Here is a 23,511-nt window from a genome sequence, read left to right as displayed (position 1 = left end):
CAATGATCTCTAATAATATTTTCAAATGAGCTCCCCCATATCTTCACAAAAGTGCCAATTTTGTTCTGAGGTCTAAACAGATGAACCTGTTTCTTCTACCTATTAAAAAAGGATTGATATACAATTAAGCAAAATTGAATCCACTAGCTAAAAATCAAAGACTAGTAGATAAATAATTTTTACAGGAAAAAAAGTGCTTCTTGCCTTGCCGTAGTCCATAAACTGAGTTGAAAGAATCATCAGCAATAAACTCATTCGCATGAATAAATCCAGGAACTGCCAGTAATGAAGCATTTTATACGTCTCAACAAAGTTACTGAAAACATAATACATAAAAATGAAAAAGTCTATAACAGGGATCAGGGTTTTAATACAGAAATAATTTCTTAAAATTAAAATGAAAATAGCAAAATAGTTCAGCTAAAAAGGAAAAAAAATAATCACAATATTTTCCCCTTTAGTTTGCAGAACAAAGTAACACTGAGAAAATATATGGGGACAAAGTCAAAGTATCATATATACACAATAGAAATATTGAACTTTAATCCCCAAATTAAAATATAAATGACTTTCATCCACATCATGCATTTTATGGTATCAACTTTTCTTACAACTAAAAAATTTAATGGTATAAACAATAGAAGGACAAATTGCTATTATGGTACCGATCCAAAAAGCATTAACTTTTGACCATAGAAGACACGAATGAATGCACTAGAAACATAGAAGAGACTTTGCACACCTTGCAAGAATGTTGGCATTTCCTGTAGAACTTCCTCTTTATTGCTTAATGATCATCCCAGTGCCCGACTTTTTTCACAAGTCGGTTGATCTTCTTCATTTATTGACAATAGGTTCACTAACATGACTGCTGTAGATGCATCAGCAGAAAACCCTTTATTTACCATTTCATGAAGAATATTCATAGCTCTTGGAAGGACATTGCTTTGAAGGAAACCCCGTATTATAATATTGTAAGAGATGTTATTCGGAAAACAATCATCTGCTTCCATCTTCCTGAAAAGGTCATAAGCCTTTTCAGGTAGTCCTTCATTGCAAAGTCCCTTGATCATTATGTTATATGTTGGGAGACTAGGCTTTAAACCAAAGATAAAGATGTGAGAAAATAGTTTTCTTGCAGCTTCAAAATGCCCAGCTTCAATCATGCCATCAAGTATGATGTTGTAGTGGACAATATAGGGTTCCATCTCATTGTTTTGCATTTCCTGAAATAGTTCCAATGCCACATCAACTTGACCATGTTTGCATAAGCCATCTAACAAAACTGAGTAAGTAGTTAAATTTGGAATTTGACCGCAGGAATGCATATCCTCAAAGAGTTCTTGTGCATCTGAAAGCCTCCCAACAAGGAACATGCCACCCATAAGAGTGGTGTATGTAACAGTGTCAGGAGCTGGTCCTCCTTGAGTCATTTCATGAAAGAGTTTCAGTGCTTCATCTATCCTTTTAGTTTTGCAGTATCCATTGACCATGATATTGTAACTAAATACATTAGGTTCACATCCATGGTTAACCATTGAATCAAAAACCTTTCTTGCCCCATCCATCTCATTCCGCAAACAATATCCATATATCAATTCACTATATGTAATAACATTAGGTCGAATACCTCTATGAGCCATCATTTCAACTACACCTAGAGCAGTAGAAATCTTCCCTTCTTTACAAAGTCCATCAACCAAAATATTAAAAGTCACAGCATTTGGCTTCAAATTCTTACTCACCATTTCATTGAGTAATCTGTTCACCTCACTCCACTGGCCAGAACTACACATTGCTCGAATCAATGAACTGTAAGTGACAACATCCAGTTGAATGCCTTTACCCTCCATTTCAGAAACAAGGTCCAAAGCCTCGGTTAAGAATTTATTCTTACAAAGGCTATCAATAACAGCAGTATAAGCTACAATATCAGGCCTAAAACCTCTTTCTTGCATCTCTCTCAACATTCTAAGAGCGCCACTGCTATCGCCTATTTTACAATGTCCATTCACCATCGTCGTATATATATATAAATCGGGCCGAAACCCTGTTAGAACCATCTCATTGAACAACCTAGCGGCTTGAGCAACTTTACCTTTGATGCAAAACCCTTTGATCAAAGTAGAGAAAGTAACTAAATGCGGTTTATAACCGAGCTTAAACATTTTCCCTAAAACCGAAAACCCAAAATCCACTCTATGCGAATCACAAAAACAATTCATCAAAATGTTGAGAGTATAAGCATCACGGGGTATTCCTAAAAACTCCATTTGTTTACAAAGGGAAACAACAACGGCATGATGTTTCATTCCCACAACAGCCCCCAACAGTTTATTGAATTCCACAATACAAGGCCTGGGAGAAGCATGAGCCATGTGATTAAATAAAGTAAGGGCATCAACAATATTACGAAATTCATACTTTTTTCCATTTCCCTTGGCAGATTTCTTTGATATTTTTCTGCTGCTACCTACGCTACTAAACGAAGACGACGACGAAGAGCAAAACCCGAAACAGTTATATATATGATATCAAACGGGCCATTTTGTTTCTAAAAGTTATAAACAGTTCACTCAATTAAAATATTATTACAAACAAGTCATTGATCGTTAAATATTAGACGGAATAATGATATGTTTGGATTTTCTTATACGATGATTGAGCTAGGTTTGGGTATGAGGTTCTGGGTTTTTGTACTCGAGATGATACACTAACGACTGTGAAATAAAAAGAGATGTCTTCGAGATTTGACGATTCAAAAAGAGAGAATGGTCAATAGTTATGAAGGTTCATGATATGATATTGTGGTGGTTCTCAATTTAGGGAAAGCAACAATGAATTGCCCGTCCAGCTCAGTTGTTAGAGTGCAAGACTCTTAATCTTGTGGTCGTAGGATCGAGTCGCACGGTAGGCAATTCATAATTACCAGAGATCTTCCATGGAAGTTGCTCTCAACCTAGCGTTGGAGGCAACATACTACCCTATCTCCCTTTACCCATTATATATGTGAATAAGGTCAGCTAAAACAATAAAAGGGATTCCGATCATGACGAGTGAAAGATAGATGATTCAAAAGGGAAAGCAATCAAGAGTTGGAGAGATCAGGTGACGTTTGACCGTCAATAATGATTGAAGTCTGTCGATATTTGGGGTTTAGGGTAACGGAAAAATATAATGAATGAGTTTAAAAATTGATTTAGGGGTTTGAAAATTCATAATTACTATTTTTAACATAAATACTATGTTTTGTCACATTATACTATATTAACATGTTAGTTTAGTGGTTAGGAATGGATTCTTGTTCCATTACACCCGAGTTTAAAATCCTCACGATCCTAAATTTCTTATTTTCTCACTTTTAAATTTTAAATTTTAAATAAAACTAATTTAATAATTTTTTACCGACATAACATAATGTCAAATCTGCGTTAAAGCATATATAGATGTGTTATGTCAACAACAAGTTGATTATTAGTTAATTAATAATTTTAACACAAAAATTAAATATTTAAGGTTGAAATACTTAAAAAATAAAAATCAAAAGTAATCATTTAGTCAAACGTTGGATTTTTTTACATTATACTTTTTTTTGTTATATATGACATTGGATTTTATTTTATTAAATATTCTTGGTTGATTAAAAGGTAATTTTTTCTAGAATTTTTTAGCCCATTGATAACGCACACACTCTGCACATGTATATGCTCGAACTTGGATACTCTAGGGAGAACAACATTCTTTTTTATTACTGAAATCACTCAATAAGTTCACCTCAGGTTATATTTAAAAGGCTTAATATAATGAAGTGCTCAAACTATACTTTTTTTCTCGTTAAGGTGTCTAAACTTTTTATTATCAATATATGTCTTAACGTTACAAATGTTATCATTTTAAGTATCTAAATTGTAATAATTGTTAAAAAATATTGTTATCTGACACATGTCATAATTATTTTTTTAAAATTTTAATTTAAAAAACTTAAAAATTACAAAAACTAAATTTATTTAAAATCCAAAAAAATAAAAAAAATCCTAAAATTCCTAATTTCAAACTCCGTTATTGCCCATTCTCATATCATCTCCAACCACCGCCTGTATCAACTTTATACTCTGAATTTTTTATTTTCTTTTTTATTCCAATTTTATAACTACCTAATCAATGATAATTTTAAAGCTCTCAAACACAATTTTTTTCTTCAAAAATACTTTTAAGATTCTATCTATTTTCTCATAAATTTTTCTCTACTTTCTCAAAGGGTTTTTAAGAAATAAATTTACATTTGTATTCTCCTTTAAAGATGAGGTAAGGTATCCATTATTTTTATTAAAATCCTTTTGATTTTGTTTTTTTAGAGTGAGTCTTGATTAGGAATGAAATGGGCAAGGTTAGGTTGGATTTTTGACCCATTCGAAATTGACCTAAAAATTGAAATCATATACCTGCAACGGAACTGAACTGTTTGTGAATATATATATATATATATATTTAAAGACTATGGGTGTAAATGAACATAGCATTCGGTGAACTGTTTGTGAATCGCTATAACATTCATTTATGTTCGTTCGTTAAGCTAAATAAACGAGTACGAAGAAAAATGTTATGTTCATTTAATAAAAGAACAAAGATGAACAAATGTGTGTTCAGTTCATTTATGTTTACAAATAAGCTCGTTTATCGACTTCTTCATTTATGTTCATGAACAAGCTCGTTTACACGATAATATTTTTCCTTTTTTTTACATTTTAAATATTGGTGAAGGTAGAGACTAATTGAACACATGATAAAATTTGAAAATTAAATTGTGGATTTTAAGGAGTTTAAGCACTAGTGGTGTAATTTTATCATTTTTTTAGCTTGCAAATGAAAGGATATAACTAAAAATTGAATATATAAACAAACGATAAACAAATACTAAACGAACACTAAATGAACGCTAAATGAACACTAAATGAGAATGAACACTAAATGAACACGATTGTGAACATATAAATGAATACATTCGCGAACAATAAATAAACGAACAAAAACACCTTAATAAATAAATAAACGAACATGAACACGATATTAAAAATTTAAATGAACACTGTTAGGATTGTTGAAGCTCAAATGACAACCGAACAAGTTTGCCAAGAGGGGTGAATTGGCTTTTTGAGAATTTTAGGGAGTAGGGAGAATTAAAGGGATAGAAAATTGTTGCACAATGATTTATAGTGGTTCAACTTTCTCAACCAAAGTCTACATCCAGTACCTAAGCCCTCACTTAGGATTTTCCAACAAATCCACTAATTTGTTCTTTCTTTTTCAAGGACAAAGAGATAACATTTACAAACCCCGAGTTTTTCAAAGGCATACCTAGAACCAAAACCCCTTTTCAAAAGGATAAAAGAAGTAAACAATAAAACCTCTACAAGGTAGGGTGTTTACAAATTAAATCTCACAAAAAACACAATATTTACAAGAGAAAGAAAATAAAGAGTGAAAACGTTTCTCCAATGTTTGATTGCTTGGATAGGTGTTCTAACCCCTCTTCAGGTGTCTTGAACTTGTAATTATATGTTGAAATAGGGTTGTGGCCATTTCTAGCCATTGGGGATGATTTCTAGCATGTTGGGGATGTTTTCTCTGAAAAATAAAATTACCCAATATAGAGGGTATCAGTACTCTTATAGGGAGTATCAGTACTTCCTTTGTAATATTTAAATAAAACTAGCTGTTACTAGTCGTTGGGCATAACGGTATCGATATTATGACTATGGTATCGATACTACTATGTAAAGTAGTATCGGTATCCCTTTGGGTATCGGTACCTATTTTGCATTCTGGAATTTGAGCAAGATGGTAGTATCAGCACTACCTTGAGAGTATCAATATTTATCTTACCTAGGGTATCAGTATTGTTCATATATTATAGATACTGTAAGAGCAGTATCAGTGCTTCGTACGTGAAAATCATTTTTGTGCTCAAATTCATTTTAATGGACTTTGAATTATTTTTGAAGACTTTGAATAAATTAAATTCAAGTCCAAAAACATTTTGCCTTTATTTGTTATATCAAAATATTATAAAACATGGTTCAACAATCTCCCCCTTTTTTGATATAACAAAACATTTAAAAAATTATTTTTAGCATAACTCCCCTTAATAAAACGTTTAATGAAAAAGAGACATATTTTGGAAAATGTTAAAAGCTCCCCCTTTTTCACTGAGAAATTGAATTTTCCAAATCATACTTCTCCCCCTTTTTGTTATATAAAAAATAATTCAACTTTAAGGTTCAAAAATAACAATGAAGACTAATTGGTAAATTTTATCATAAAATCATTTGAAAAATCAAAAGCTCTCCCTTAATAAAAACATTCCAAACAAATATTTGACTTTTAAAAGCTTGACATTTAAACAAAATTGAATTTCAACAAAGAGTAACAAACATGTTAGTAGCACATGAAATTCAATATATCCAAGTCTAATAAACTTTATGAAATTAAGTGCATGTGAATAAAGCTTACCCAAAAATGTTATGCATTTGAAAATTTTGATATAAATTGTTAGAGAGATATCATTTTCATTTCAAACCACATGCATAAACATTTAAATTTAGGTCAAAAATTAAAATTTGTAAATTCAAAGCATTTGAAAGATTGATATCAATTGTTAGAGAGATATTTTTTGCATTAAAAACCAATTTTGAACAAAATTCATTATGATGAACTAAAAATTATGAGAAATCATTAAAACTTTAAAATGTTCATCATAACATGTTTTCAACATACACGAGATGAAAAATATAAAATTATTTAAAATCAAAGCTCATGCATGCTTAAACCCAAATGAGCAACCCATTAATCAAAGAAAATCATTAAGTTTAAAGGTTACCCATCCATTTTCAAGTGTGGCTAGAGCATTTGACTATCTTCACTTTCATCACCATTGCTCTCACACACCTACAAGAGACATTTAAGTAGATTTTGGTATCCAAATTGCTTTGGATCCTTGAACGTTAGTTTCAATGCCCATTGTTCCCTTAGGAACCCATACTTGTCTAATTTTAAAATATTTTCTTTTCTTTATGGGACAAGTATGTTCCAAATGACCATGAAAAATGACAATGTGAGCATTTTACCATTTCTAAAATAGATAAATTGTTTTTCAAAATTATTTTTTGTTAAATATTCAAGCTTAACTTTCAAATCAAGATTTTCTTTTTCCAAATCTTCAATTTTGGTTTTTGAAAGCTCAAAATCATTTTTCAAAGATTCATTTTGTTTTTCAAAAATCAACTTTTTCTTTCAAAACCAAACCATTTTCAACTTTAAGTTTTGAAATTAAGTTCTTATATTTGGAATTCATGGTCTCAAATACCAAATGCAACTCATTATAAGCAATTTGTAACTCATCAAAAAAATAAGAATCTAATTCACTAGAGTTAGAAGTTACTATTGAATCTTTATTGATGGCCATAAGGCATATATTGAATACTTCATTTCATCATTGGAGTCATCTTTATTACTCCAAGCTGCCACGAATGTCTTATTCTTACTTGATCTCTTTTTCTTTATGAAGGGACAATCATATTTGACATGTCTCATTTTTTGACATTCGAAGCACACTAGGGGACTCTTCTTTTTTCTCGATTCATGCTTCACTTCCTTGAAAGTCATGAATCTCTTGAATCTTTTGAAGAGCTTGGCCATCTCTTGTCCTTCATCATCATTTTCATCTACTTATTCATTTGTATCTTGATTGCTCTCATTAGGGGATCTGAAGGCAATTCCTATATCTTTCTTCTTGTTCTTATTTTCTTCACCATCTTCTTCTTCATTTGCCATCAACTCATGAGTGAGAAGAGAACCAATAAGCTCATCAAAAGTGAGAGACTTTAGGTTTTTTGCTTTGATAATAGTCGTCTTCTTCGATTTCCATGACTTTGGAAGAAAGTAGATCATCTTCTTCATAAGCTTCTTATTAGGGATTCTTCTCCAAATCTCTTGAGACCATTGACAATTACGAAAAATTTATCCGTCATAGCTTTGATGTCTTCTTCCAGTTTCATCTTGAAATTCTCGTAGCTATGGTTGAGAAGACTTATCTTGGTTTCTCTCACTTCATCAGTTCATTCATAAGTGATTTAGAGCTTGTCCCATTTCCCCATGGCATTAGAACAAGAGGAGACTCTTCCATATTCATCTGAGCTTAATGCACAAAATAGAATGCGCATAGCCTTAGCTTTGAGTTGGAATTTCTTCTTCTCTCCATCACTTTATTCATCCGTCTCACCAGTTGGAATAGAGTATCCTTGTAACACCTACAACCCGTATACCTATATCAATACATGTTATAGATGTCACATGAATTATTTAAAACATTTCCCAATTTATAAGTGACTTGAAATTTTTTTCCCAATTATAATAGAAAATATAATTAATAAATCACATAAAACTGATGTATAGTATTTAAAATATATTTAATTATCAAATACGTCCACTTATAAAAGTAATACTAAATAATATCATCTATGATGAAATAGAGTAAAACATTTTAGTTTAACCATCACAACAATTTCCAAAATAGTTCACAAAGCAACTAGGACATTTATAAGTACATGCCACTAACTAAGTCAAAATTTCATCAAATGATGTCTTACTGATACTGTATATGTACTCCTTACTTCTACTCCTTACGTTTACCTACGCATGAAAACCATCCCACGCTAAGTATATACTTAGTGAGGCAGTCAACAATAATAATTGATCAATATATCATTAATATGCAACCATATGCCATAATCAATGTAGCATGATCACTTACCTGTATAACCATTTCTTTACTATATTAAACATGATAATGGTGCATTATAAAATATTTTCAATAAACCATAGCCCAATATGTAGACCTTGAGGACCCTAGGTACACGAGTCAATATAAATAAGCACCGTAGTGCTAACCTGAGTATGACACATATGGTCGTATCCACCATCTGTACTAAGTATACTTAGGTAGAGTCCCGAATATAACACATAAGATTGTGCCAACTATATACACTAAATATACTTTAGTGTAATCCCGAATATGCAGTCTGCTGTTGGACTCTATGCCATGCTAACTATACCCTATCCCTCAATAATTCACTTGGGCTTATAGTCTATTCTTGATTCATCCATGACATTCACAATTTGGGCAGTTCATACCCAAAATAACATTCACATATATGTTTCCACAAGTGATCTATACATTATGATTTTACACTTTGACATATTAAGGTTATGTCAATATTATGAAAAATGACATAATATTATGCTAATATATACAAGGTAGACTCATCTCAAGTCTTCCTGATGATGTATAAAACATCCATGTATAATGTCATGCATACATTGCACTCACCTTGACGCTTTATAACTTTCAAGAGAGTTTGCCTCACTATGCTTCAAATTAGTCCTTTTATACTCGAGTTGCTTTGAACACAGAGTCAATCACGATCTGTACAAAAAATCATAAATTCATATAAATACATATGTTAGTATCGTACTAACATAAATACATTTCCAAAACAAATTCCATAATCATATTTGAAACCTATTCACCGCCAATTACTTTAACACTTTTTAATTTTGGCACCAACTTTTCCAACTTATATAAAATGGTCCTTCACCATTTTACCACTTAAACATTCAATACTAAAAATTCCAGCATAGAAATAATTACCAATCGAATACATTTACAAAGTCATAATTACAATAAATATTCCCAACAAATTCGAAATTTGCTTAATAATCACCAAACTTCCATAATGTTGATTTTAGACATCTAAACTCTCATTTCAATTCCAAAACAGTAAATTCCAGCACAATACATCAACTATTAACAAATTTCACAAACATTCACAACTTTTCCAAAATTTTTGAATTGATCCCTCAACTTTTCAAAAATTACAAAATAACCCTCAAATTTTTCTAAGGCTTGCAACATGTTTTCTACTTCATTTCCATCCCTTATATAATTTTTCCATAATTTCTCAACAATACCATGGCCGAATGCTTTAACCTTTAAAACTAGGTTTTCATAATTTATTCAATTTTGATTCGATTAAAGCATGAAACCAATTTCCATCCAACCTTAAATCATATACACAATAAAATTTCAAATCAAATTTCATCAAAACACAAAGTTTCCTCAACTTCATAGATCAATTTTCTATTTCACGGCATAACTCAAAATCCAAATGAAATTTCTTAAAAATTGAAATGAAACTTTCTATCACCTTTGGAGAAGCTCACGACCATGGAGGAAAAAGATGAACAATGTTGGATGAAATGTTAGGTAAATTTTATCTTAATTTACCTTTAATTTAACCTTAAATGAATATTTTATTCATTTATTTGAGAAAAGACCAAATTACCCTTAATGAATGTTCATATTTACTATAAAACCAAGACACCTCAACCTTATCATTTTCTAAAAGTCAAAGATGGACAAATTATTTCCCTCTTTATAGTTTTGCCCTTGCTATTTCCCAAAAATTACAATTTTTCCATTTTTAATCCAACGGTCCAAATTTAACATGAAATTAAATCCTCAAATCCAATGGTTAATATTTTTAAGCTTAATTTATCATCCTTCAAAATTTCCCGAAATTTTTATTCGATATGATTTACCAATTCCTTACCAAACTTTAAACCTTTCTAGTTTTCAACATAAATTCCATATTAAGAATCTAATTTAAATAAAATCCCACTTTCAATAGTAAACTATCCATTTATGGAATAAAAATCTTTTTGGGAAAATTACTACTTAGGTCCCTAAACTTTTCTAAGTTTTATACTTTGGCCATAAAACTTTCAAAAGTTATATTTTGGTCACTAACCAAAATATAGGGTATTACAACTCTTCCCCCTAAAATAAAATTTGTCCTCGAATTTTATTACGTACACGATATAAAGAGGTGTGGATATTACTTCCTCATGACCTCCTTTCTTTTCCACGTAGCTTCCTTAACTTTATGATTTTGCCAAAGCACCTTAACTAATGGAATCGTCTTGCTACGCAACTCTTTGATTTCTCGAGCCAAAATCTGTATTGGTTCTTCTTCATACGTCAAATCTGGTCAGAGATCTATTTCCTCTGGTGCAATGACATGTGAAGGATCTAATCGATACTTTCTAAACATAGATACATGAAAAACATTATGAACTTTGTCCAACTCCAGAGGTAATGCTAGCTGATACGCCACCAGTCCAACTCTCTTTAAGATCTCATAAGGTCCAATGAATCTTGAACTTAATTTTCCTTTGCACCCAAAGCGCAATATCTTTTTCCAAGGTGGTACTTTAAGAAAAACTTTATCACCTTCATGGAATTCAATCTCTTTTTGCTTCAAATTTGCATAAGACTTCTACCGATTAGCTGTTATCTTGAGATTATATTTGATTATTCTCACTTTATCCTGAACCTCCTTCAATAAATCAGGGCCAACAGATCCCGATCTTTTAATTTGAACCAATTTAATGGTGTCCGACACTTTCTCCTGTATAAAGCTTTGTATGGAGCCATCTTGATGCTCGATTGATAGCTGTTGTTGTAAGCAAATTCTGCTAGAGGAAAATACTTTTCCCAAGATTCCTCGAACTCAATCACACATGCCCTCAACATATCCTCCAATATCTGGATAGTCCACTCATACTGATCATCCGTCTCTGGATAAAATGTTATACTGAAACTCAATCGAGTACCCAAAGCTCTATGCAAAGAATTCCAAAATCTGGATGTGAACCTTGGATCCCTGTTGGATATGATGGATACTGGCACACCATGCAGTCGAACTATCTATTTTATATACAACTCTGCATACATATCCAATGAATAGTCCATTTATACCGTAATGAAGTGTGCGGACATAGTTAATCGGTCAACTATCACCCAAATGAAATTCGTTTTACTAGGTGTCAAAGGTAGCCCTCGAACAAAATCCATAATGACTCGTTCCCACTTACATTCTGGAATTGAAATCGGTTACAAAAGCCCTGAAGGCACTTGATGCTTAGCTTTTACTTATTGACATATCAGACATGTAGCAACAAACTCAGAAATATCTCATTTCATACCCGACCACCAATATCGACTCTTTAAATCTTGATACATCTTGTTCCCTCCTGGGTGCATAGTCAGCAGACTATAATGTGCCTTAAAAAGAATATCCTTCTTTAACTCATCATCACGTGGAATGTAGATTCTTCCTCGATAATACAAACACCCATCTTCTTTAACTTCAAAGTCTTTAATCTTACATTTTCCCACTTCTGCCATTTTTTCCAAACATCTCTCGTCTTTCTTCTGTAGCTCTTTTATTCAATCTATAACCATCGGCTTTATCCTTAATTCAACAAGAACTGCGTCATTTTCCTTTAAAGATAAAGGAACATCTAAAGTTCGCAAAGCTGCAAAAGTCTTTTGGCTAAGTGCATCAGTTACAACATTAGCCTTCCCAGGATGGTAGTCAATAACCACGTCATAGTCCTTTAAAAGTTCTATCCATCTTCTTTGTCTCAAGTTTAGCACTTTTTGAGTCAACAGATACTTCATACTTTTATGATCCGTGTATATGTAGCACCACTAACCATACAAATAATGGCGCCAAATCTTTAAAGAAAATACCACTGCTTCCAACTCAAGATCATGCATGGGATAATTTTTCTCGTGAGTCTTTAGTTGTTTGGAAGCATAAGCTACAACCTTACATTCTTGCATAAATACACAACCCAAACCATTATGAGATGCATCACTATACACCACATGCTCTTTACCTGACTCCAATTGTACCAACACTGGTGCTTCTGTTAAAATATTTTTTAGGGTTTCAAAACTTTCTTGACACTTCTCGGTCCAAATAAATGGAACATCCTTTCTCAAGAGCTTGGTCAGTGGAGAAGAAATCATCGAAAAGTTCTTCATGAACCTTCGATAATAACAGGCAAGTCCCTAGAAGGTTCGAGCCTCTGCAACATTCTTTGGAAGTTTTCACTCCATGATCGCATGAACTTTCTTAGGATCAACCTTTATGCCTTATGCCGAAAACACATGATTGAGAAAAGCAACTTCTGATAAGCGAAATTCACACTTTGACAGCTTGGCATATAACCTTTTCTCTTTAAGGATCTTGAGCACAGTATGAAGGTGAACGTCATGCTCTTTATATGTTTTCGAGTACACTAGAATGTCATCGATAAATACCCCACAAACTGATCCAAATAAGGCTCAAATACTCGGTTCATCAAATCCATGATTGCTGCCGGAGCATTATTTGTTGGGATTTTTGAAGCTCGAATTGACAACCAGAATTGCTTGCAAAGAGGGTTGAGATCAATTTTTGTGTTTAGGGAGTAAGGAGATTGAAAGATAGAGAATTGCACAGCGATTTAGAGTGGTTCAACTTTCTCAACCAAAATTTACGTCCACTACCTTAGATCCTCACCAAGGATTTTCCAACAAATTCACTAATTTGTTCTTTCTTTTGAGGACAAAGAGATAACCTTACAACTCCTTAGTTTTTCCGGGCTAAACTAGAACCTTTCTGTAGCTTTTATACGAGATAAGCTAGAACCTTTCCCCTTTACAAAAGGATAAAATATGTAAACAAGAAAACCTCTCTAAGGTAGGTGTTTACAAGATTGAGCTCACAAGAACAAAATATTTACAATAGAAAGATGAAATAAGAATGAAAAACTCTTCTCTTGTTTTTGATTGCTTGGATAGTTGTTCTCTTACTTCTTCAAGTGTCCTTAGCTTGTATTTATAGCTTGGAATGTGTTTGATGTCGTATATAACCATTGGGGATATTTTGGAGCCGTTTGGGGATACTTTTTCTACTAAAAAAGACTACCCATAATATGGTGCATCGGTGCACTATCAAGGTGCATCAATACCCCTTCATTAAATTCAAATAAACTAGCCGTTGCAGCCTTGGTGCATGGATGCACAGTAGAGTGCATTGAAGCACTAATTGCATTCAAAATGGAGTGCATGGATGCACTACATGGTGCATCGATGAACTAGTGGCAGGTGCATGGATGCACTACAGGGGTGCATGGATGCACTGTAGTGGTTCATGGATGCACTGCAGGGGTGCATGGATGCATTTAACACCCTTTAGCATTTTTGCTCAAATCCGAATGTAATGGACTTTGAATTATTTTTGAAACCTTTTTAAAACTTTGAATAAATTCAATTCAAGTCCAAAATCATTTTGCCTTTAAATTTGTTATATCGAAACATAATTCAACAATCTCCCCCTTTTTGATATAACAAAACATTTGAAAAATTGTTTTTGGCAAAACTCCCCCTTAATAAAATGTTTAATGAAAAATATATCAATTGTTAACAAAAGGATATCAATTGTTAAAAAAGATATTAATTGTTACCAATTGTTGGAAAATAAATGAAAATGTTAAGCTCCCCCTTTTTCATTAAGAAATTGAATTTTTCAAACCAAACTTCTCCCCCTTTTTGTTATATCAAAAATAATTCAATCTTTGAAGTTCAAAATAACTTTGGAGAGTAAGTAGTAAATTTGACATTTAAAAAATCATTTGAAAAATCAAAGCTCCCCCTCAATAATAACATTCCAAACAAAATTAAACTTTTAGGATCTTGACACTTAAACAAAATTGAATTTCAACAAAGAATAACAGACATGTTAGTAGCACATGAAATTCAATGTATCCAAGTCTAAAATATTTTATGCAATATCAATTATTGAAATTAAGTTCATATGCATAAAGTTTTCCAAAAATGTTATGCATTTGAAAATTTTAATATCAATTGTTAGAGAGATATCTTTTGCATTTTAAATCACATGCATAAACATTTAAATTTAGGTCAAAATTTAAAATTTATAAAATCAAAGTATTTGAAAAGTTGATATCAATTGTTAGAGAGATATCGTTTGCATTTAAAACTAATTTTGACCAAAATTTTATTATGATGAACTAAAAATTCTGAAAAATCATTAAAATTTAAAATGTTCATAATAAAACATCTTTTCAACATACATGAGATTAAAACAATGCATAATCATTCAAAATCAAAACTCATGCATGCATAAATCCAAATGAGAAACCAAATAACCAAAATCAAAAGCATTAAATTTAGAGGTTACCCATTCATTTTTCATGTGTGGCTAGAGCATCTTGAATATCATCACTTTTATCACCATTGCTTCCACACACCTACAAGAGACATTTAAGTAGATTTTGGTATCCAAATTGCTTTGGATCCTTGAACATTAGTTTCTATGCCCCTTGTTCCTTTGGGAACCCATACTTGTTTAATTTTAAAACCTTTTCTTCAAAGGGAAAGTATGTTCCTTATGACCATGAAAATGACAATGTGAGCATTTTGTCATTTCTAAACATAATAAGTTGTTTTTAAAAATTAATTCTTTTTCTTTTGTTAAGCTTTCAAGCTTAACTGCTAACTCAAAATTTTCTTTTCTAAATCATTTATTTTTATTTTTGAAAGCTCTAAATCATTTTTCAAAATTTCATTTTGATTTTCAAAATCAACTCTAGCTTTCAAAATTGATTTATTTTCAATTTTGAGTTTTGAAATTAATTTCGTATATTTGGAATTCATGGTCTCAAATCCCAAATACAACATATTATAAGCATCTTGTAACTCATCAAAAATAAATGAATTAAATTCATTTGACTTAGAAGATACCTCGAATTCTTCTTGAGTGGTCATGAGGCATAGGTTGACTACTTCATCTTCATCATTGGAATCATCTTCATCGCTCCAAGATGCAACAAATGCCTTATTCCCCTTTTTATTTAGAAGAGGACATTCATACTTGGCATGCCCTTTTCTTTGACAATTGAAGCACACCGACAGACTATTCTTCTTGGTTGATTCATGTTTCACTTCCTTGGAAATCATGAATCTCTTGAGTTCCTTCAAGAGTTTGATCATCTCTTCTTCTTGTTCATCATCATCTTCATCCACCTCATCACGTGAATCTTGATAGCTTTCATTGGTGGATTTGAAGACAATGCCTACCTCCTTATTCTTCTTATTCTTCTTCTTCTTCTTCTCTTCCCTTTCTTCATCTTCCTTCACCATCATCTCATGAGTGAGAAGGGAACCAATTAGCTCGTCGAGAGTGAGAGACTTTTGGTTTCTTGCTTCGATAATGATCGTCTTCTTCGATTGCCACTCCTTTGGAAGAGAGTAGATCATCTTCCTCACAAGCTTTCTATTTGAGATTACTTCTCCATATCCCTTGAGATCGTTGACAATCACGGAAAATCTATCCGTCATAGCTTTGATGTCTTTTCATCTTGAAGTTCTCGTAGCTATGGTTGAGAAGATTTTTCTTTGATTCCCTCACTTCGTCGGTTTCTTCATGAGTGACTTGGAGCTTATCCCAAATCTCTTTGGCACTGGAACAAGATGAGATTCTTCCATATTCATTTGGTCCTAAAGCACATAATAGAATATGTATAGCCTTAGAATTAAGCTGGTAATTTTTCTGCTCTTCTCTACTCCAATCGTTGTACTTGCCGGGTGGAGAGGAGTAACCGTCCATGATTGAGTTCCAAGCTCCTAGATTGTAAGATTGAATAAAGTACATCATCTTATTCTTCCAATGTGCATAATTTCCTCCATTGAAGAAGGGTGGCTTGTTGACCGGTTGTGAATCCATAATAGAATATTCTTCAAGATAATAAGTGCTAGAGGAAAAAGTCATTTCTTTGTCGGTTGCGTCGGCAATTGGTAGAGCTTCTTCGAGGATCGTCTCAAGGTGGTTAAACCTTCTTAATGAGTTAGGCTCTGATGCTGATTGTTGGGATTTTTGGAAGCTCGAATTGACAACCAGAATTGCTTGCAAAGAGGGTCGGGATCGGTTATTGTGTTTAGGGAGTAAGGAGATTGAAAGATAGAGAATTGCACAACGATTTAGAGTGGTTCGACTTTCTCAACCAAAGTCTATGTCCACTACCTTAGCTCCTCACCAAGGATTTTCCAATAAATTCACTAATTTGTTCTTTCTTTTGAGGACAAAGAGATAACCTTACAACTCCCTAGTTTTTCCGGGCTAAACTAGAATCTTTCTCTAGCTTTTATACGGGATAAGCAAGAACATTTCCCCTTTACAAAAGGATAAAAGATGTAAACAAGAAAACATCTCTAAGGTAGGTGTTTACAAGATTGAGCTCACAAGAACAAAATATTTACAAGAGAAAGATGAAATAAGAATAAAAAACTCTTCTCTTGTGTTTGATTGCTTGGATAGTTGTTCTCTTACTTCTTCAAGTGTCCTTAGCTTGTATTTATAGATTGGAATGTGTTCGATGTTGTATATAACCGTTGGGAATGTTTTGGAGCTGTTTGGGGATGATATTTCTACTCAAAAAGGCTGCCCATAACATGGTGCATCGGTGCACTATCAAGGTGCATCGATACCCCTTCATTAAATTCAAATAAACTAGCCGTTGCAGCCTTGGTGCATGCAGAACAGAGTGCATCGATGCACTAATTTCATTCGAAATGGAGTGCATGGATGAACTACATGGTGCATCGATGCACTAATGCCAGGTGCATGGATGCACTACAGGGTGCATGGATGCACTGCGGTGGTGCATGGATGCACTGCAGGGGTGCATGGATGCATTTTGACACCCTTTAGCATTTTTACTCAAATATGAATTTAATGGACTTTGAATTATTTTTGAAACTTTAATAAAACTTTGAATAAATCCAATTCAAGTCCAAAAATATTTTACCTTTAAATTTTTTATATCGAAATATAATTCAACATTAGTCAACCCAAATGGCATCACCACGAACTCATAATGTTCATACCGTGTCCTGAAAGCTATATTTGGAATATCTTTCTCTTTAATTTTTAATTGGTGATATCCCGATCGAAGATCAATCTTGGAGAAAACGGCTGCTCCCTTAAGTTGATCAAATAAATCATTAATCATTGGAAGAGGATACTTGTTCTTGATAGTCACCTTGTTTAGTTGCCGATAATCTATGTATAATCGCATGGATCCATCTTTCTTTTTCACAAACAACATAAGAGCACCCCAAGGTGAAACACTTGGTCTAATGAATCCTCGATCTAGCAGTTCTTACAACTGAGCCTTTAATTCCTTTAATTCTGTCGGGCCATTCGATAAGGAGCCATCGAAATATGAGTTGTACCTGGAAATACATCAATATTAAACTCCACCTCTCTATCTGGAGGTAATCCATGTAACTCATCTGGAAACACCTCTGGATGCTCTCGAACTGTTGGAATATGTTCCAACTTAACTTCGATAGTTTTTGTATTCACCACATTTGCTAAAATTGTTTGACACCCTTGTAACAACAATTTCTTAGCAGTAAATGCTGAAATCACATTGGATAAGGGATTCACCCTTTCCCTAACAGATATTATCTCTGAACCTTTTGTATCTTTTAAGAACAATCTCTTCAAACAACAATCTACCCAACAAAATAGGAAGATAGTTCATCCATGTCCAAAATTATTCCAAATTCCTCAAAGAGTAATTCCAATAGAATTGTAGGAAATTCCACTCCCTATATCTTTATCGAACAATCCTTACATATTCGACTAATCCTCGCATTATGGCCCAGTGGACTGATTGCCACAATGTCACTAGAAATAGGTTCTAAAGAGATTCCCCTATCCCTAACTAGATTTGCCCTAATATAAGAATAAGTGGAACCAAGATCTATTAACACGCAAATAAGTTCATCAAAAATATAAAAGGTACCTACTATAATCTCATAAGCATCCATGTTATCCTCAGTCTTGATGTGATAAATCAGGCAGTAGTCTTGCCTTCCTGATTAGATGCAGCCTCAGACGTACTAGGCCTACCTCCTTTACCGCCTATGCCTTTCTGGGATTCTACCACAGACCGATCTAGGTATATCTCTGGACACTCCCTTTTAAAATGACCAGGTTATTTGCAATGCAAAAATTTTCCCTCAACAAACCAACACTGATCCAAATGCTTCTTCCCACAATGCTCACATTCTGGAACAGGTCGTACTCCTGAACCTCTGGTACCCGTTGAAGCTGTTTGAGTCTGCTTGGACTTCGCTCCAGAGAATTCCTTTCTGCCTATAGATGCTAAAGAGGGATAAAGTTTCTACTGGTGATCTTTATTGCGTTTGGAGAAGGGTGCAGAGTAAGGACCTCCAATTCTTTTACTTGTTTGTGCCTTTTTCGTCTCCTGTTCCTCAAGGTCAACTTTCTCCATAGCTTTAGCCTTGTTTATTGCTTCCTGAAAGGCAGTAAAATGATGAGAAAACTGAATCCTTTTGTATTGAGGATCCAATCCAAAAATAAATTTGTGAATTCTAACTTTCTCTGTCGGAAGGAACTCCGATGCAAATCGACTCAGCTAGTGGAACTCGCATTCATATTCATAAACTCTCCTGCAGAAATACAACTCTTTCTAGCTTTCCCTGATCATCATAAGAAATCCTATTCAACATGTTGTTAATATCATTTAGCCAATAATCAGTAGTCATCGGATCAACATTTGCATCACCTCGGAACTCAGGTGCTCTCATCTTTCTCAATTCTTTAGGAACCGATAATGGTGCCTGACGATTGATAATGTTGTCCAAAGCTTGTAAAAACAACCCACGATCTTGAACAGGAATGTCCTGCAGATTTACATTAAGCGTCTCTACATTAGGCTGAGCAAGAGGTGAATTTTGGTTCACCCCATTACTCTCACTTTGTGCAGGAGTAATGCGCTCAACAGTCCTACTTGATTCTTGATGATCCGACATCTGAAAACAGTCAAAATTATCTGACATTAGTAAGGAGTAACTTTACTAAATACTAATCATCAAAGCATATATACAACCATCAGTAGAATTTTGACATCCTAGTGTCATGTATACATTCTTAACTATATTTAGACTCATTTCCTGTCCAGAAACGGCTAAACCTCTAGCTCTAATACCAATAAATATAACACCTACAACTCATATACCTATATCAATACAGGCTATAGATGTCACATGAATTATTTAAAACATTTCCTAATTCATAAGTGACTTGAAATTTATTTTTCCCAATTATAATAGAAAATATAATTAATAAATCGTATAAAACTGATGTATAGTATCTAAAATATATTTAAATATCAAATACGTCCATTTATAAAAGTAATACTAATTAATATCATCCATGATGAAATAGAGTAAAACAGTTTAGTTTATCCATCACAACAATTTCCAAAATAGTTAACAGAGCAAATAGGACATTTATAAGTACAGGCCACTTACTAAGTCAAAATTTCATCAAAGGATATCTTACTGATACTATATTATAATCCTCGATGCTTGATGATGCTCTGTACTCCTTACTTCTACTCCTGACGTTTACCTACGCATGAAAACCATCACACATTAAGTATATACTTAGTGAGGCAGTCAACAATAATAACCGTGTAATATATCATTAATATGCAACTATATGTCATAATCATTGTAGCATGATCACTTACCTGTATAACCATTTATTTACTATAGTAAACATGATAATGGTGCATTATAAAATATTTTCAATAAACCATAGCCCAATATGTAGACCTTGAGGACCCTAGGTACACAAGTAAATATAAATAAACACCGTAGTGCTAACCTGAGTATGACATATAAGGTTGTGTGCACCATCTGCACTAAGTATACTTAGGTACAGTCTCGAATATGACACATAAGATTGTGCCCACTATATACACTAAATATACTTTAGTGTAATCCCGAATATACAGCCTGTTGCTGGACTCTATGGCATGCCAACTAGGGCATATAGTCTATTCTTGATTCATCCATGACATTCACAATTTGGGCAGTTCATACCCAAAATAACATTCACATATATGTTTCCACAAGTGATCTATACATTATGATTTTACACTTTGACATATTAAGGTCATGTCAATATTACGAAAAATGACATAGTATTATGCTAATATATACAAGGTAGACTCATCGCAAGTCTTCCTGATGATGTATAAAACATTCATGTATAATGTCATACATGCATTGCACTCACCTTGACACTATAATTTTTAAGAGGGTTTGCCTCATTATGCTCCAAATTAGTCCTTTTATACTCGATTTGCTTTGAACACAAAGTCAATCATGATCTGTACAAAAAATCATAAATTCATATCGATACATATGTTAGTATCGTACTAACATAAATACATTTCCAAAACAAATTCCATAATCATATTTGAAACCTATTCACCACCAATTACTTTAGCACTTTTTAATTCTTTTTAATTTTGGCACTAACTTTTCCAACTTATATAAAATGGTCTTTCACCATTTTACCACTTAAACATTCAATACAAAATTCTAGCATTGAATTAATCACCAACCAAGTACATTTACAAAGGCATAATTACAATACAAATTCCCAACAAATTTGAAATTTACCTAATAATTACCAAACTTTCCAAACTTCCATAATGGTCATTTTCACATCTAAACACTCATTTCAATTACAAAACAGTAAATTCCAGCACATTACATCAATTATTAACAAATTTCACAAACATTCACAACTTTTCTAAAATTGCCGTATTTGTCCATCAACTTTTCAAAAATTACAAAATGGTCTTCAAATTTTTCTATGGCTTGCAACATGTTTCCTATATCATTTTCAACCCTTATATAATTTTTCCATAAATTTTCTCACTCAACAATACCATGGTTGAATGCTTTAACCTTTAAAACTAGGTTTTCATGATTTTATTCAATTTTGATTCGATTTAAGCATGAAATCAACTTCCATCCAACCTTGAATCTTGTACACAATCAAAGTCCTAATAAAATTTCATCAAAACACAAAGTTTCCCCAACTTCATAGTTTGGCCAAAACTTAAAGAACAAGTTCTAGGGAGATTAACATGTTCTAATCATCATATAGGCTTGAATATGAATCTACAACCTCAAAAACATCAACAATCATTATCAATTTCATAAAAACTAATATGAAAATAAACCATAAGAATTGGGATTCTTTAAAATTAGCAAAATTAGCAAGCATAAATGGTACCAAAATATAGTGTTTTTCGCGTAGATTATTTTTATATTTCACAGCATAACTCAAAATCCAAAGGAAATTTCTTAAAAATTGAAATGAAACTTTCTCTCACCTTTGCAGAAGCTCACGGACATGGAGGAAAAGGATGAACAAAGTTGGATGAAATGTTAGGTATATTTTATCTTAATTTACCTTTAATTTAACCTTAAATGAATATTTTATTCATTTATTTGAGAAAAAACCAAATTACCCTTAATGAATCTTCATATTTACCATAAAAAAAAGACACCTCAACCTTATCATCTTATAAAATTCAAAGATGGACAAATTATTTCCCTCTTTAACGTTTTGCCCTTGCTATTTCCCAAAAATTACAATCTTGCCACTTTAATCCAACGATCCAAATTTAACATGAAATTAAATCCTCAAATTCAATGGTTAATATTACTTTCCATAATTTTAAAATGAGGAAATAATATTTTTTAAGCCTAATTTATCATCCTTCAAATTTTCCTGAATTTTTTATTCGATCCGGTTTACCGATTCTTGACCAAACTTTAAACTTTTCTAGTTTTCAACATAAATTTCAGATCAAGAATCTAATTTAAATAAAACCCCACTTTCAATAGTAAACTATCCATTTACGGAATACAAATTCTTTTTGGGAAAATTACCACTTAGTTCCCTAAACTTTTCCAAGTTTTATACTTTGGTCATAAAACTTTAAAAAGTTATATTTTGGTCTCTAACCAAAATTTAGGGTATTACAATCCTTTCATGATTGATTTCCAAGCTCCTAGATCGTTGGCTTGAACGAAAAGCATCATCCTATTCTTCCAATAGGCATAATTTGTTCTATTGAAATATGGTGGCTTGTTGACCGATTGAGAATCTTCAATGTAGTATGAGCCGGAGGTCGAAGTTATCTTCTTGTCAGTTGAGTAAGAAATCGGTAGAGCTTCTTCAAAGATCGTCTCAAGGTTGTTAGACCTTCTAATGAGTCAAGATCTTATACCAATTTTTAGGATTGTTGAAGCTCAAATGACAACAAAAAAAGTTTGCCAAGAAGGGGTGAATTGACTTTTTGAGAATTTTAGGGAGTAAAGAGAATTAAAGGGATAGAAAATTGTTGCACAATGATTTATAGTGGTTCGACTTTCTCAACCAAAGTCTACATCCACTACCTAAGCTCCTCACTTAGGATTTTCCAACAAATCCACTAATTTTTTCAAGGACAAAGAGATAACCTTTATAACATCCCTAACTTTTTAAAGGCTTAGCTAGAACCAAAACCCCTTTTTCACAAGGATTAAAGAAGTAAACAATAAAACCTGTACAAGGTAGGGTGTTTACAAATTAAAGCTCACAAAATACAATATTTACAAGAGAAGGAAAATAAAGAGTGAAAAACGTTTCTCTTGTG

At 32.7% G+C, this 23,511-nt stretch overlaps 1 protein-coding gene across 1 annotated transcript; it reads right to left on the bottom strand.

Annotated features, from left to right (window-relative positions):
* Nucleotides 1–216: 216 nt before the first annotated feature.
* Nucleotides 217–2,514, bottom strand: LOC120170255 (putative pentatricopeptide repeat-containing protein At1g12700, mitochondrial). The gene is made up of 2 exons (XM_039178237.1): nucleotides 743–2,514; nucleotides 217–276 (listed from the first exon to the last, which is right to left on the bottom strand). Exon 1 carries the CDS (start codon nucleotides 2,376–2,378, stop codon nucleotides 795–797), a length of 1,584 nt encoding a protein of 527 aa, XP_039034168.1. The 5' UTR covers nucleotides 2,379–2,514; the 3' UTR covers nucleotides 217–276; nucleotides 743–794.
* Nucleotides 2,515–23,511: the final 20,997 nt, after the last annotated feature.

This window comes from Hibiscus syriacus, unplaced genomic scaffold, assembly GCF_006381635.1.
Source record: "Hibiscus syriacus cultivar Baekdansim isolate YM2019G1 unplaced genomic scaffold, ASM638163v2 tig00111774_pilon, whole genome shotgun sequence".
NCBI classification, from domain to species: Eukaryota; Viridiplantae; Streptophyta; class Magnoliopsida; order Malvales; family Malvaceae; genus Hibiscus; species Hibiscus syriacus.
This window is presented reverse-complemented; position numbering and strand designations above follow the sequence as displayed.

Bases quoted from the DNA above. Each gene is read 5' to 3' on its own strand.
- LOC120170255 (XM_039178237.1), bottom strand. From the start codon at position 2,378: ATGGCTCATGCTTCTCCCAGGCCTTGTATTGTGGAATTCAATAAACTG.